The sequence below is a fragment of the Bos grunniens genome, chromosome 2 (genome assembly GCF_055505025.1).
Source record: "Bos grunniens cultivar Pamir isolate PY7600 chromosome 2, Bosgru_T2T1.0, whole genome shotgun sequence".
Taxonomy (NCBI): Eukaryota; Metazoa; Chordata; class Mammalia; order Artiodactyla; family Bovidae; genus Bos; species Bos grunniens.
Genome location: NC_141166.1, coordinates 40,408,287 through 40,423,055, shown reverse-complemented (window position 1 = coordinate 40,423,055; position 14,769 = coordinate 40,408,287). Strand labels below are relative to the sequence as shown.

At 41.8% G+C, this 14,769-nt stretch overlaps 1 protein-coding gene across 2 annotated transcripts; it reads right to left on the bottom strand.

The window, feature by feature from the left end:
* Positions 1–2,922: 2,922 nt before the first annotated feature.
* Positions 2,923–4,865, bottom strand: LOC147377943 (gamma-crystallin C). Of its 2 annotated transcripts, none has more exons than XM_086363455.1 (3): positions 4,857–4,865; positions 4,511–4,753; positions 2,923–3,234 (listed from the first exon to the last, which is right to left on the bottom strand). In XM_086363455.1, exons 1-3 carry the CDS (start codon positions 4,863–4,865, stop codon positions 2,959–2,961), a joined length of 528 nt encoding a protein of 175 aa, XP_086219581.1. In that variant the 3' UTR covers positions 2,923–2,958. The 2 variants fall into 2 exon arrangements, with proteins under 2 accessions (XP_086219581.1, XP_086219582.1); XM_086363456.1 differs by having other exon boundaries at positions 2,923–3,231.
* Positions 4,866–14,769: the final 9,904 nt, after the last annotated feature.

Below are 14,769 nucleotides of genomic sequence, written 5' to 3'. Positions count from 1 at the left end.
TGCCTGTTTGATCCCTGGTCAGGGAACTAAGAGCCCACATGCCTCTTGGCCAAAAACCCCAAACATAAAACAGAAGCCATAGTGTATCAATTCAATAAACACTTTAAAAAATGGTCCACATAAAAAAAATCTTTATAAAAAAGAAACTAGTGGGCTAGAAAAAGGGTCAGAAAGGTAGGAGTGGGATGGGGGTAGAAGTAGCCAAAGGGCCAAAGGCTGGAATTAGCTACTCCTGCCATGCAATCTTTTGTCTGTTGTGTCAAAACTAATTTTTTTTCCTACTCACTGAAAACTGTTTTCACTGGACTTGTTGTCCTATAAAAGAGAAAAAAGTGTCGCAGAAAGGTAAGGTATGTAAAGTGAAAGTGGCTCAGTCGTGTCCAACTCTTTGGGACCCCATGAACTATACAGCCCATGGAATTCTCCAGGCTAGAATACTGGAGTGGGTAGCCTTTCCCTTCTCCAGGGGATCTTCCCAAGCCAGGGATCGAATCCAGGTCTCCCACATTGAGGGTAGATTCTTTACCAGCTGAGCCACAAGAGAAGCCCAAGAATACTGGAGTGGGTAGCCTATCCCTTCTCCAGAGGATCTTCCTGACCCAGGAATGGAACTGGGGTTTCCTACATTGCAGGCAGATTCTTTACCAACTGAGCTATCAGTGAAGCCCAAGGTATGTAAGGAAGTTCTAAATGTGTGTATCATACCAGGGAAATATTTTTCCTTCCCAAAGTTGAGGAATAAAAACAAGTATCACAAAAAAATATAGAGATAAACATTGCTCCATTTTTTCCCCTATAAATGTGTCATGGGATGCCTTAAAACTGTGCGGTAACAGTACTTGTTAAACAAGTGATTACATGTGTATGTGAATTATTTAGTACTTGGGAAGCACTGGATCAAAAAAAGTGATCATGTACTAATTGTTTATTGTTAGTGTTTAGTATTTTTGTGTAGAGTTCTGTCGCAGGAGGGACAATGCCTTCTGTTTGCTTTCTTTTTTCATTGCCAGTGCTGCACACAGCAGACCTATGGTAGGTGCTCAGTAAATAGTGACACTCCTAACTCAAAGAAGTTAGGCTCGCTGGTGGTTAATAATTGAGCAGACCACTGAAAGAAAAAATAACTTGTGCTCTGAGTGACAGTGTCACTCCTAGGTCTCTGTCCTCCAGAAACTCTAGCATGTATAGATAAAGATGGGGCTTCCCAGGTGGAACTAGTGGTAAAGACCCCATTTGCCAATGCAGGCAACATAAAGAGATGCAGGTTTGATCCCTGGGTTGGGAAGATTCCCTGGAGGAGGAAATGGCAACCCACTCCAGTATTCTTGCCTGGAGAACTCCTTGGACAGAGGAGCCTGGTGGACTACCATCCCTGGGGTCGCAAAGTGTATGACTGAAGCAACTTAGCATACATAGATAAAGATATATATCCGATGATATTCATTGTAGCCTTGTTTGTAAAAGCAAGATTGGAAAAGCTCAGTTACCAATGAATAAATAATTAAATAATCCAGCAGATCTCCAACAAGGGATCACAGTGCAGCCGTTAACAAAACAAAGTGCTTACCTAGATAGGTATCCGTATCACATTACACTTTAAAAGCCAGCTGCAGACTAATATGTACAGCATAATTTCATTCTTGTAGAGAAAAAAAGCATGTGCTTCATGAGACAGCTATATAAATGAGGGAACATTTTGAGAGGCGTACCCACTAAGTGTAAAAAAGGGCTAGGAATGAAAAGTGGGACTCAGAAGGACTCCTCCACTTTCTTTATAGGATGCATAAAGTAGAGAGACTTTCACTTTGGAGGCAAAATTTCAAATGAAAAATATTAACAATTTTCTCTGATGAAAGAATTTTCAATTAAAAACTATGCAGGGCTTTGCTGCATATTTACTATAGGTAAAAATACACAGAGCAAGCAGATGTTACTTTAAAACACTAGAAATTATGACTTTCTTTAATGTACCTTTAAATTTGAGCCTTTTTTTTTTGGTAAAGAACTTCTTTTTGTTTGCAGCACACTATATTATGCAAATGTATTTAGAATGTTAATGTCTATCTCATTAATTTACTTGCATTAGATGGGCACTGTGTACAGCTGTGCAGTTTCTGAAATTCATACAGTGTTTGGTCCAGTAGCTGAACAGGCCAAGAGGTGCACCCTAATCAGGAGTTATTTTGGAATAAGAAGGAGGGTCTTCAACTGAGTCCAAAAGTATGCCAATGACTGATGGAAGCCCTGGCATTAGTTATATAATACTCTGCTTGAAAGTAAAACAAAGCTACAATTCCTTATGTAGTCTAATCAGGCTTTTTGCAAATGGGCTGCCCTTCACCACTCATCTGTAACTCTCTGTGGCTCGTGACTACTTCTTGGGTCAGAAGGAAACTGCTGGAATGCTGTTCCTTAGGCCCTCAGTTGAATGCTGCTTTTCCCCAGTCACCCCCTCCCATTTGAATATTTATTGATTTTTTTTAGCTGCACAGGGTCTTAGTTGAGGCACTCAGGTTCTTCCTTGCCATCATGTGGGCTCTTTCCGTGAGGTACAGGGGCTCTGTAGTTGCCCTATGAGGGCTTAGCTGGTCCGTTGCATGTGGGATCTTAGTTCCCCGAACAGGGATGAACCCATTTCCTTGCATTGTGAGGCAGATTCTTAAGCACCGGACCACCAGGGAAATCCCCCATTTCTCTCCTTTAGTCTGCCTTTTTTTCTCAGACAGGCTCCCTCCTTTCTCCACCTCCACTCCTGACCCTTGTTCAAAACTCATTCTACCTGGAAGACACCTCCCTGCCCCCCACCCCCCTCACACACACCTTATCCACTTCTCAACCTTTACAGGTGGATTAACTGGCACACAATGAAAGAAAAACAGAAGCCAGCGATTGCCAACAATACAGACTAAATACTTTATTAAATAGATTCCAAAATGAGAAAGTGGTAGTGAACCTATTTTAGTATAAATCCACCACCCTCCGCAGAGAGCCCGCCTTGGCATCCACGGCCCCCCAGTCTTGGTAGCGCCTGTACTCTTGGGGCCGCAGCAGGTACTGCCGCCCCCGGTAGTTGGGCATCTCGTAGAGGACCCAGCAGCCCTCCAGCACGTGCAGCGAGCGGACCTCGCTCAGGCGGAAGCGGTCCTGGATGCAGGGGCAATCCTCGCTCAGCTCCGCAATGAGGCCTTTCTGGTCCTCTCTCTCATACAGCCGCAGCCTATGGGAGCTTGTCTGCTCGGTCCACACAGAGGAGCAGAAAAAGCAACCAAACAGGAGATGAACTTGGCAGGTTGGGACATGAGATGGGCAATGTCAGAACTGAGACTCTGAAATTGCTGTCATCTGTATTCTACTAGCAAATATTAACAAATATTTGTGTGTTCATTTTCCTTTTTTTCATGTGGGAGGTGGAATTTTTAAGAGGTTCAAGGTCTGGTTTAGACTCCATCAAAAAATCAAATATCTTGATTCCTAATACTTAATTCCCTAATTTATTGATTCCTACGTGATAACCCAAACTTATATTTGGGAGGAAAATGTTAAGTATTTTGTTAATATTTTAATATGAGTATTATTTCCCAAATGTATATGGGAGTGTGTTAAAGTTGCTTACTCACGTCCAACTCTTTGGGACCCCATGGACTACGCATTCTCCATGCCAGAATACTGAAGTAGTTAGCCCATTCCATTTTCCAGGGGATCTTCCCAACCCAGGGATTGAACCCAGGTCTCCCACATTGCAGGCAGATTCTTTACCAGCTGAGCCACGAGGAAAGAAAGCCTAAGAACACTGGAGTGGGTAGCCTATCCATTCTCCAGTGGATATTCCTGACCCAGGAATCAAACCAAGGTCTCCTGCATTGCAGGTGGATTCTTTACCATCTGGGCTACCAGGAAAACCCAAATGTATATACATATACACATAAATTTACCACTAAAATAAGATTTTTAAAAACCACACCTTTGGTGGAAGTTTTGTTTAAATAGTCTGAAACCAGAATTCAATTGACTTTCCAAATTAAGAAAAATTACTTTTCCCAGAAGTGGACAATATCTTTGAACAGCTTAATTAATAATAGTTGTCTATATTTATTAGTCTGCACTGGAAACTATCAAATTTGCTCATTATCAATTCCTTTACTATAGGGTAAAAACTGATTTGTTAGAAATACTGCCTTCTTATGCCCAACTGGCTCCCCACTTGTGTTAAATCCTGCAGTGATAGTAACATTTGTTACAGACAAGCTCTGTTTGACCTAATGGCAGTAAAAATTAAAAACAAAACTGACTCTTTCCCTAAGTGAATTTGTTCTTTTATTCTCTGCTGGTTTGTGTGTGTGTGTATGTGTGTGTGTGTGTGTATGTGCCTCGATCTAACTGGGCTTTGTCAGCTTCTGAAAGGCCACTTAACTCTTAGGTGTATTTAAGGGAAAACCTCCATGACTTAACACCCATCGGTGATAGACTGCAGGACACTCAGGCGGCAGGATTGGAATCAATCGGAACTCACGTCGGAGATGAGACAGCAGGAGCGGATGGAGTCGTTGAAGCCCATCCACTGCAAGTAGTCGGGGTAGTCGCCGCGCTGCAGGAAGTACTGGTGGCCCTGGTAGTTGGGGCGCTCATACAGCATCCAGCAGCCGCTGTCCACGCGGATGGAGTTGCAGCGGCTGAAGTAGGGCTGTAGGTTGGGGCAGTCGCTGCTGCACTGGTAGCAGCGGCCCTGGAAGCCCCGGTCCTCATAGAATGTGATCTGCAAAGGAAGAATAATGCAAATTAAATCGTTAGCTCCCCGTAATAAATCCTGTATAAAGGCATTTCCCCCCTCCATTTTCTTTCCCTTGTGTTCCATTTACCTTCCCCATGGCTGATTGACAACGGATGATGCGAGTTCAGTGCTATGAGGCCCCAGCGGCGCGCCGGGTCTATATAGCAGGGCGGCTGCTGCGTTGGCAAGAACAACACAAAAGGGGCCCCCGGGGGGGTGAGTAAGGGGATTTTTTGGATCCCTTTTACATGCTGCATTCAGTGGAAATGCCTGTCGAGCTTGCCCTCATTCTCTGGTATATTCTAACGTTGTCCTGTACGGGTTCTGGGTGAGTCCCTAGAGTTGCTTTTATTTGGATTCTTGGTGTTTTATAAATTTATCAGCACGTCAGACTGAACTTTTGACCTGAGACTCACATCTGTATACATATGATTCAATTACGCCCCGTGTATTTTCTGGGAAAAATCTATGCCCTTATGGATGGGCACCCAGAATTCCAGAGAGGCTGTGGGTGAAGCAGAATGCCACAAGCACTAACTTTCCTGGATGACAGAGACCACTCTATTTAAGACTTCTTTCTTCACAGCTCTTGTCCAGCCAGTGCAGGACACAAATCTGGATTCTGATTTTTGCTAGTTTTGACTGGGCTGACCTGTTAAGACATAGTTATTAAACTTCCTCTTTGGTGAGTACACTTCATATAACTGGAATCTAGCCCCTGGCAGCCAAGTTGTGATACAGACCAAAAGAAAGGTTTTCATGGCCATTGGGTTCAAGACTGAGAAGTATATTGCTTTATAGATTGCTTCCCCTTTGCCAGGAGAAGGTGGTAAAACTTCGTGGACTCGGAATGTCCGTTTAGTAGCCATGTGAACTTGGCCAAGCCTTATGACTTCTCAAAGCAGGAGTTATTTCATAATACTTACCTCATGGGATATACTATGTGGAATGAGAAAGGAAGGAAGGGTAGCTTCTAACATTTGAGAGCTGGCCTGGCCCTCAGAGCTAGGCCATATTTCCCTGCTAGACAAAAAGAATCTCACAAAATACCAATTTCAGGAAAGGTTACCCTGAGACCATAATGAAATGAGGCAAAATAAGGCCGTTTCATAATTTTATCTCAGCATAGGCAGAAACAAAGCCAATGTGCCACCCACAAAATACCAGACCCTCCCCCCTCAGCCAAAACGATTAACTGCTACTTCTTTATCAATTGCAGCTTTATCTTTGTTCTTTGCTCCCTTCCCATGAGCAGATTTATTAAGATATTCAATCATAAAATTACCCTTGCTGCCCCATCCAATCAAGTCAATTCTTGTTTTTTAGACATTTTTCCAGTTCACCTAGCTGAAGTACAAATCCTTTCATAGTTCTTTCTAAGCCTCCAAAGATGGTCCATGCTTCCCCATGGTGTATGTTCTCTCTGCTGCTGTTACCAATAACAAACCCTCTTGTTTCATGCACGTGTTTCTGGTGGTCTTTGGCTGAAGGACATTGACATGCATAAATGGGATTATGTGTCTTATGTGTTGGGCATGTACATGGCACAAATGAGCACTGAATAACTGTTTGGTATTAGTCATAGTGAGATATTATTAAGGATGACTTTAACCCATTCATTTCTCTCAAAGATGTTCACTCCTTTCAGTTCAGGTCAGTTCAGTTCAGTTTAGTCGCTCAGTCGTGTCCAACTCTTTGTGACCCCGTGAGCATCATTCCTTCCAAAGAAATCCCAGGGCTGATCTCCTTCAGAATGGACTGGTTGGATCTCCTTGCAGTCCAAGGGACTCTGAAGAGTCTTCTCCAACACCACAGTTCAAATGCATCAATTCTTCAGTGCTCAGCCTTTCAAAGATGCCTAAAAAAGTGTCTCCACCACAAAGAAAGTATAGATTTGGAAGGAACTTTAGAAATCACCTAAGGCTATGGAATTCTGCTCAGTGTTATGTGGCAGCCTGAATGGGAAGTGGGCTTGGGGGGGAATGGATGGTGGTGGTGGTGGTTTAGTCACTAAGTCGTGTTTGACTATTGCAACCCCATGGACTGTATAGCATGCTAGACCCTGCTGTCCATGGGATTCTCCAGGCAAGAATACTGGAGTGGGTTGCCATTTCCTTCTCCAGGAGAATGGATACATATATATATACATGGCTGAGTCCATTTGCTGTTCTCCTGAAACTATCACTATATTGTTGATTGGCTATCAGTCCAGTTCAGTTCAGTTGCTCAGTCGTGTCCAACTCTTTGTGACCCCATGAATCACAGCGTGCCAGGCCTCCCTGTCCATCACCAACTCCCGGAGTTCACTCAGACTCACATCCATCGAGTCGGTGATGCCATCCAGCCATCTCATCCTCTGTCGTCCCCTTTTCCTCCTGCCCCCAATCCTTCCCAGCATCAGGGTCTTTTCCAATGAGTCAACTCTTCACGTGAGGTGGCCAAAGTACTGGAGTTTCAGCTTTAGCATCATTCCTTCCAAAGAACACCCAGGACTGATCTCCTTTAGAATGGACTGGTTGGATCTCCTTGTAGTCCAAGGGACTCTCAAGAGTCTTCTCCAACACCATGGTTCAAAAGCATCAATTCTTCGGTGCTCAGCTTTCTTCACAGTCCAACTCTCACATCCATACATGACCACAGGAAAAACCATAGCCTTGACCAGACAGTTAATCAGCTATAACCTGATTCAAAATGAAAAGTGGAAAAAAAAAATCACCTAGTGCTCTTCAAACTCCAGAGTGCATATGAATCATCTGTGCTTATTAAAAATGCTAAGGCTCTACTTTTGTCCAAGATTCTGCATCACTAGATCTAGAAAAAACTCTAGGAGTTTATATTTCTAACCAGCGGCACCAGATTGCTCTTGGACCAAACTTTGAAAAACACTGTTCTGATCTATTCCTTCTTTTTTTCCTTTTGTTCCTGCCTTCCTTTCTTTCTTTCCTTCTTTCTTTCTGTGTGTGTATAGTTGATTTATAATGTTATGTTAGTTTTAAGAATAGTGATTCAGTTATATGTATATTTATATCTGTTCTTTCTCAGATGCTTTCCCTTATGGGTTACTGAGTATAGTTCCCTGTGTTATATATTAGGCCCTTGCTTGCATTTTATATATGCTAACCTGTATATGTTATCCTAAACTCCTAATTTATCTCCCTCTTCCCTATCCATCTTTACTTTTGTATTCTCACTAACTGGCACATAAAGTTTGCTCAGTAAATGTCTGGGGGATATGAATGTTATTCCCTCATCTGAAATTCATCATTGTAGTAGTCCACAGGACCTATTTCAAATGCTCAGCACAACAGGCCTATACACTCACATCAAAGTTCAGCATTTGCAACTTGCAACTTTCAAAAGCACCCTGCTTTTGATCTATTTAATGGCACTTTATAATAGGCAAGATGAGTAAGCAAAAGAGAGAAAACAAAAGTTGTGTTGTCCCCTAAGTCCTCTGCTCCTTCATAATTCTAATGGTTATGTCTCCTGAGATGCCGCATCAGTGTTACAACAGCAGGGGCCAACTCCAAGGTTTTGCTAGTGTCTGAAGTCCAGTCAACAATTGGCCTTACCATACACCTGCTTTCTTCCTAGTAATTAATGTAGCACTTGTATCGTATACATGCTTGGTTAAATGAGAAGATGTCATCTGGTTGGTGGCCATGAAGACCAAGTGTTCTCAAAGAAGGAGACTGGGTAAGAGCCCACAGATGATCATTGTAGCCTCAGAAAACTTATATAAACAGTGTCAACTTCTAACAGGCTGAACTGTTCTCAGAACTTCCTGAGACGCTCTTCCCAGGTTATAATTTGACTCAAATAAAAATTTTCCAATTCCTTTTTAGGTTGACTGGTTAATTTTTCATTGACGAAAATGATGTTGTTTTGTTTAAGCAACAGGTGGTTGTGATTGTCAGTTTTGCTTTAACAAACCCCTAAAGAAGAAAATTTGAATTCCAAAAGTCCAGAGGGAAGGGAATAAGACACTTGCTAACATCAGGACATACCCCTTGACAGCAGGGCAGGAAAACTGGAGAGGGAACCTGTGGAGAGGAGAAAGTTTTGAGGGTATGGCTTGGTAGATTGGGTCTTGACACTTTTCTGGAATAGCTGCTACTTCAGTTTCTTTCTTTGGTGGAACTTTTATAAGGTTAGTCAGGCCAGAAACGCTGGGGATTCAAAGGGAGAAAAGAGGACAAGATGGAAGGAAAAGATTTAAAATCTGAACTTGTTACAAACTAGGACATATAGGAAATACTTGTGTGTGTAGAGTATGTAAGCTGATACCAGGGTTTTCTCAAATTGGTAGTTCATCTTCATGGGGAGAAGGTTAGTGAGTTCCTATAGGGTTATCCCTTCTTTGTTTCACCTCAGACTCTCATCTGTTCAAGATCCCAGTGTTTAGAGAGAGGACAGAGAGAAGGAGGAAGGCTGGATTAGGAGTTAGTTTGAGCATAATGTCTTCCCCCATCGTTGACTTTTTCTTTACTTTGGGATTACAGGGTGGATAGTGTTCCCTTTGCCTGCACCTCAGGAAGGGAAACAACTTGCAGACTTGATCAACAAGAACCAAGGTCTCTAACTTTTTTTTTTTTGAGTAGAGAAAGGCTTATTGCAAGGCCATGCAGGGAGACAGGTGGCTCATGCCCCCCCAAACCCCAAAGTCCCCAAAGGGTTTCAGTGAAGCACTTTTATTTTTTTTATAGAACCATTTCCATTTATTATACCACATTTATTCAAACAGCACTCAATTAACATTTGATTGCACTCAATCAATGGCTACGCAGCTGGTCACAGGTATTTTACATTCTAGTAAGAAAGAGAAACACTAAGGAAGTAAGAGAGAACACTTCAGATAGTATTGAGGAACACTAAACAAGTAAAAGATAAAATTTCAGGTAAATCACTTCAGATGGAGCGAGTTGGGTGTAATCCACTTCAGATGGAGCAAGATATAATCAACAGATAGAATGGTCATATGGCATCTCCAGAGAAGTTGATATTTGTACGGGGACCTATTGTCCAAAAGAAGCCAGCCTGTGGAGATCATGTAGAAGTCATTATAAGCCGAAAGGAGCTTCATACGCAAAGGCCCTGAGGTAGGAATTAGCAGTGTCTCTAATTTTACATGCTTTCAGTTCCAGTGTTTCAGGATAATTTCCATATATGAAGTTTGTGATTGTATTTCTGCTAAGCAAATAACATAAAGCTCAGCACTCCAAGAAGCTTTTGTCTTTCTCATTCATGTTTGTTGTATTATTATTGGCAAGTAGAGGATCCTGGCTAATATCTCCAGGAAGCCAACACAATTCTTAAGAGTTTAAAGGTTAAAAGAACTGGAATTTAGGAACAATTAATATCAAATAATGCAGCAACCTCCAGGGAAGGAAACTTTATAAAAAGCCTAACCATGTGCCCCAGTTTGCATGGAACAGTCCTTGTTAATGCCTCTTGCCCCAGTGCAATCCTAAATAAAACACAATCTCACTCTCAAAAATGACTCAATTTAAGTAACAAATTCTATGCTTGCTCTGGTAATAAGCTACTAGGGCAGTGGATATGGAGCCCTTGAGGGTGTGGGATGGGAGGATGCTCTATAAAAAGTGAACAACCATGTGGGTATATCTAAAAACAGAGAAGAGAGGAGCAGGGATGGGAAAGACCAGCCCACCCCAGAGCAGGTTGGAGCTAGCAGACTAGAGCAGTCTTTAATATTAATAATACTATGTTATTAATATTAATAACTTAATATTAAACTTGATATTGCTGTGTTGTTATTATCTAAACTTGCATCTCACCCTCACAACCTTTATAACAAAGCTGGCTGCACACATTATTGCTTTATGTGAGAAATGGTTCAGGAGTTAAAGGAAAAGGCAGTATGTCACCAATTTAGGTCAGTGTGGATCCACTCAGTCATGAAGCAGGAGTTCAGAGCGGAGGGTAACTCAGTTCAGTTCAGTCGCTCAGTCGCGTCTGACTCTTTGAGACCCCATGGACTGCAGCATGCCAGGCCTCCCTGTCCATGAAGTTTACCCAAACTCATGTCTATCGAGTCAGTGATGCCATCCAACCATCTCATCCTCTGTCGTCCCCTTCTCCTCCTGCCTTCAATCTTTCCCAGAATCAGAGTCTTTTCAAATGAGTCAGCTCTTTACATCAGGTGGCCAAAGTATTGGAGTTTCAGCTTCAACGTCAGTCCTTCCAATGAACACTCAGGACTGATCTCCTTTAGGGTGGACTGGTTGGATCTCCTTGCAGTCCAAGGGACACTCAAGAGTCTTCTCCATCACCACAGTTCAAAAGCATCAATTCTTTAGCACTCAACTTTCTTTATAGTCCAACTCTTACACCCATACATGACTACTGGTAAAACCATAGCCTTGACTAGACGGACCTTTGTGGACAAAGTAATGTCTCTGCTTTTTAATATGCTGTCTTGGTTGTTCATAACTTTCCTTCCAAGGAGTAAGCGTCTTTTAATTTCATGGCTGCAATCACCATCTGCAGTGATTTTGGAGCCCCCCAAAAATGAAGTCAGCCACTGTTTCCCCATCTATTAGCCATGAAGTAATGGGACCGATTGCCATGATCTTAGTTTTCTGAATGTTGAGCTTTAAGCCCACTTTTTCACTCTCCTCTTTCACTTTTGTCAAGAGGTTCTTTATTTCTTCTTCACTTTCTGCCATAAGGGTGGTGTCATTTGTATATCTGAGGTTATTGATATTTCTCCCTGCAATCTTGATTCCAGCTTGTGCTTTTTCCAGCCCAGCGTTTCTCATGATGTACTCTGCATAGAAGTTAAATAAGCAGGGTGACAATATACAGCCTTGACATACTCCTTTTCCTATTTGGAACCAGTCTGTTGTTCCATGTCCAGTTCTAACTGTTGCTTCCTGACCTGCCTACAGGTTTCTCAAGAGGCAGGTCAGGTGGTCTGGTATTCCCATCTCTTCAAGAATTTCCCACAGTTTATTGTGATCCACACAGTCAAAGGCTTTGGCATAGTCAATAAAGCAGAAATAGATGTTTTTCTGGAACTCTCTTGCTTTTTCGATGATCCAGAGGATGTTGGCAATTTGATCTCTGGTTCCTCTGCCTTTTCTAAAACCAGCTTGAACATCTGGAAGTTCACAGTTCACGTATTGCTGAAGCCTGGCTTGGAGAATTTTGAGCATTACTTTACTAGCATGTGAGATGAGTGCAATTGTGTGGTAGTTTGAATATTCTTTGGCATTGCCTTTCTTTGGGATTGGAATGAAAACTGACCTTTTTCTCGTCCTGTGACCACTGCTGAGTTTTCCAAATTTGCTGACATTTTGAGTGCAGCACTTTGACAGCATCGTCTTTTAGGATTTTAAAAAGCTCAACTGGAATTCAATCACCTCCACTAGCTTTGTTTGTACTGATGCTTCCTAAGGCCCACTAGACTTCACATTCCAGGATGTCTGGCTCTAGGTGAGTGATCACACCATCATGATTATCTGGGTTGTGAAGATCTTTTTTGTACAGTTCTGTGTATTCTTGCCACCTCTTCTTAATATCTTCTGCTTCTGTTAGGTCCATACCATTTCTGTCCTTTGTCAAGCCCATCTTTACATGAAATGTTCCCTTGGTGTCTCTAATTTTCTTGAAGAGATCTCTAGTCTTTCCCATTCTATTGTTTTCCTCTATTTCTTTGCATTGATCGCTGAGAAAGGCTTTCTTATCTTTCCTTGCTATTCTTTGGAACTTTGCATTCAAATGGGTATATCTTTCCTTTTCTCCTTTGCTTTTCACTTCTCTTCTTTTCACAGCTATTTGTAAGGCCTCCTCAGACAGCCATTTTGCTTTTTTGCATTTCTTTTTCTTGGGGATGGTCTTGATCTCTGTCTCCTGTACAATGTCATGAACCTCCGTCCATAGTTCATCAGGCATTCTGTCTATCAGATCTAATCCCTTAAATCTATTTCTCACTTCCACTATATAATCATAAGGGATTTGATTTAGGTCATACCTGAATGGTCTAGTGGTTTTCCCTACTTTCTTCAATTTAAGTCTGAATTTGTCAATAAGGAGTTTATGATCTGAGCCACAGTCAGCTCCCTAACTGGGGAAACCATAAACAACTCATTCCCTCTCCAGAATGACAAGATATGTTGGGTATATTGGAAGTGGGTATGTTGGGTGTGTTGGAAGAAGTGGTACATATCTCCTACCCCGTGTAAGATGAGATTTGAGCCGTTTATTAGATTTCTCAAAGGATGGGATACTTCAGATGAATTTTGACCTGAAGCCAACAGTTTCATTGAGGAACTTACTTATTTTTAACATTTACTTATTTTACTGCATCAGGTCTTAGTTGTGGCGTACAGGTTTAGCTGATTCACAGCATGTGGGATCCTAGTTCCCTGACCAGGGAGCAAACCCACGTGCCCTGCATTGCAGAGTGGATTCTTAACCACTGGACCAACTAGGCAAGTCCTGAGGAACTTTAAAAGAGTCCTAAGACCTATGTTTAATTATCTAGGACATTGTTTACGCAATATCCTCTTTACTAGAACCCACAAGAAAATCTTCTTTTAGGTTTCATTATTGGGCATGGTTAGGCTAGTTTTGAATAATTAATTTATTTGCTTTATAGACTCAGTCGATCATGGAGGTGATCTTACTTCCCTCTGTATCCTGGTTGCTCGGTCCAAATCTGGCTCTATCTTCAGCCACCAAAGTGCCTTATCACACCCAGTTTGGGCTTAAGCTTCACTCTTAGCTCCATCTCTCTTTCTCTCTCTTATTTGTCTTACGACCAAATTTCCTCATTCATCTATTTTTACTTTCTTTAATGTACTATGTTGCAATTTTGTATTAGTGACCTTAATTCATTTTTTAGTAAATTTATTTTTTAATTAAAAGATAATTGCTTTACAAAATTTTCTTTTGTCAAACATAAACATGAATCAGCTATAAGTACATATATGTCCCCTCCAATTAATCAGACTTCTCCAGAAAATTTCAATGTTCTATTTTTTTCATCTTTTCTTTATTTTTGGCTTTACTGAGTGGCATGTGAGATCTTAGATCCCCCACCAGAGATCGAACCCATGACCCCGGCAGTGGAAGCATAGAGTCCCAACCACTGAACTGCCAGGGAAGTTCCCAGTGCTTTATTTTTGATTTAGTATTATTTTTCATGTGTCATAATACTTTACTCCTATTAAAGTGATAGGAGGCAGAATTTTCCTATGTGTCAGTGTTTTTGGTAAAAATCCTGAAAATTTTCTGCAAAGCACATACTGCAAAGAGACAGTGAGTTCTAGTTCCGTGAAAATCTCATGGAGGTATGAGATAATGGACATGGAATTGGGAGAAATGGTTGGAGGCTGTTAGAAAGACAAGGAGGGCAGTAGGTGAAATGACCAGTTTGTCTGTTTGTTTATGGAGCTAAAGGAAGAGTCAAGATGCTAAGGATGACTTTCTTGATTAGGTAAAACTTGGATTAAATAGGGAAGCTGATGGGATAACCTGGAGGGATAACTTGAAGTGTTTCAACAAGTACTTATTAATATTATTATAACTGTAAATATATCCTTGTAAGATTAACCACAAATGGGTTGACCCAGTTGAGTTGAACTTTGAGCCTACATGGTCTAGCTATGGGGCTTACCTGGCGGCTCAGATGGTAAAGAATCTGCCTGCAAAGTGGAAGGCCTGGATTCAATTCCTGGGTCAGAAAGATCCCCTGGAGAAGGGAATGGCAACCCACTCCAGTATTCTTGCCTGGAGAATCCCATGGATGGAGGAGCCTGGCGGGCTACAGTCCATGGGATTACAAAGAGTTGGACATGACTGAGCGACCACAGTTTCACATGGTCTAGACTTTAAAAGAATGCTGGCAGTAATATCCTCTACTTAATTCCCCTTATGAGATGTTGTTCCCCATCTTGAAAACATGTCATCATGTCTGGCCAAATGCCATTATTGCTTATGAAGACCCCATACATGAAAAGAAAGGCAGGACTCTA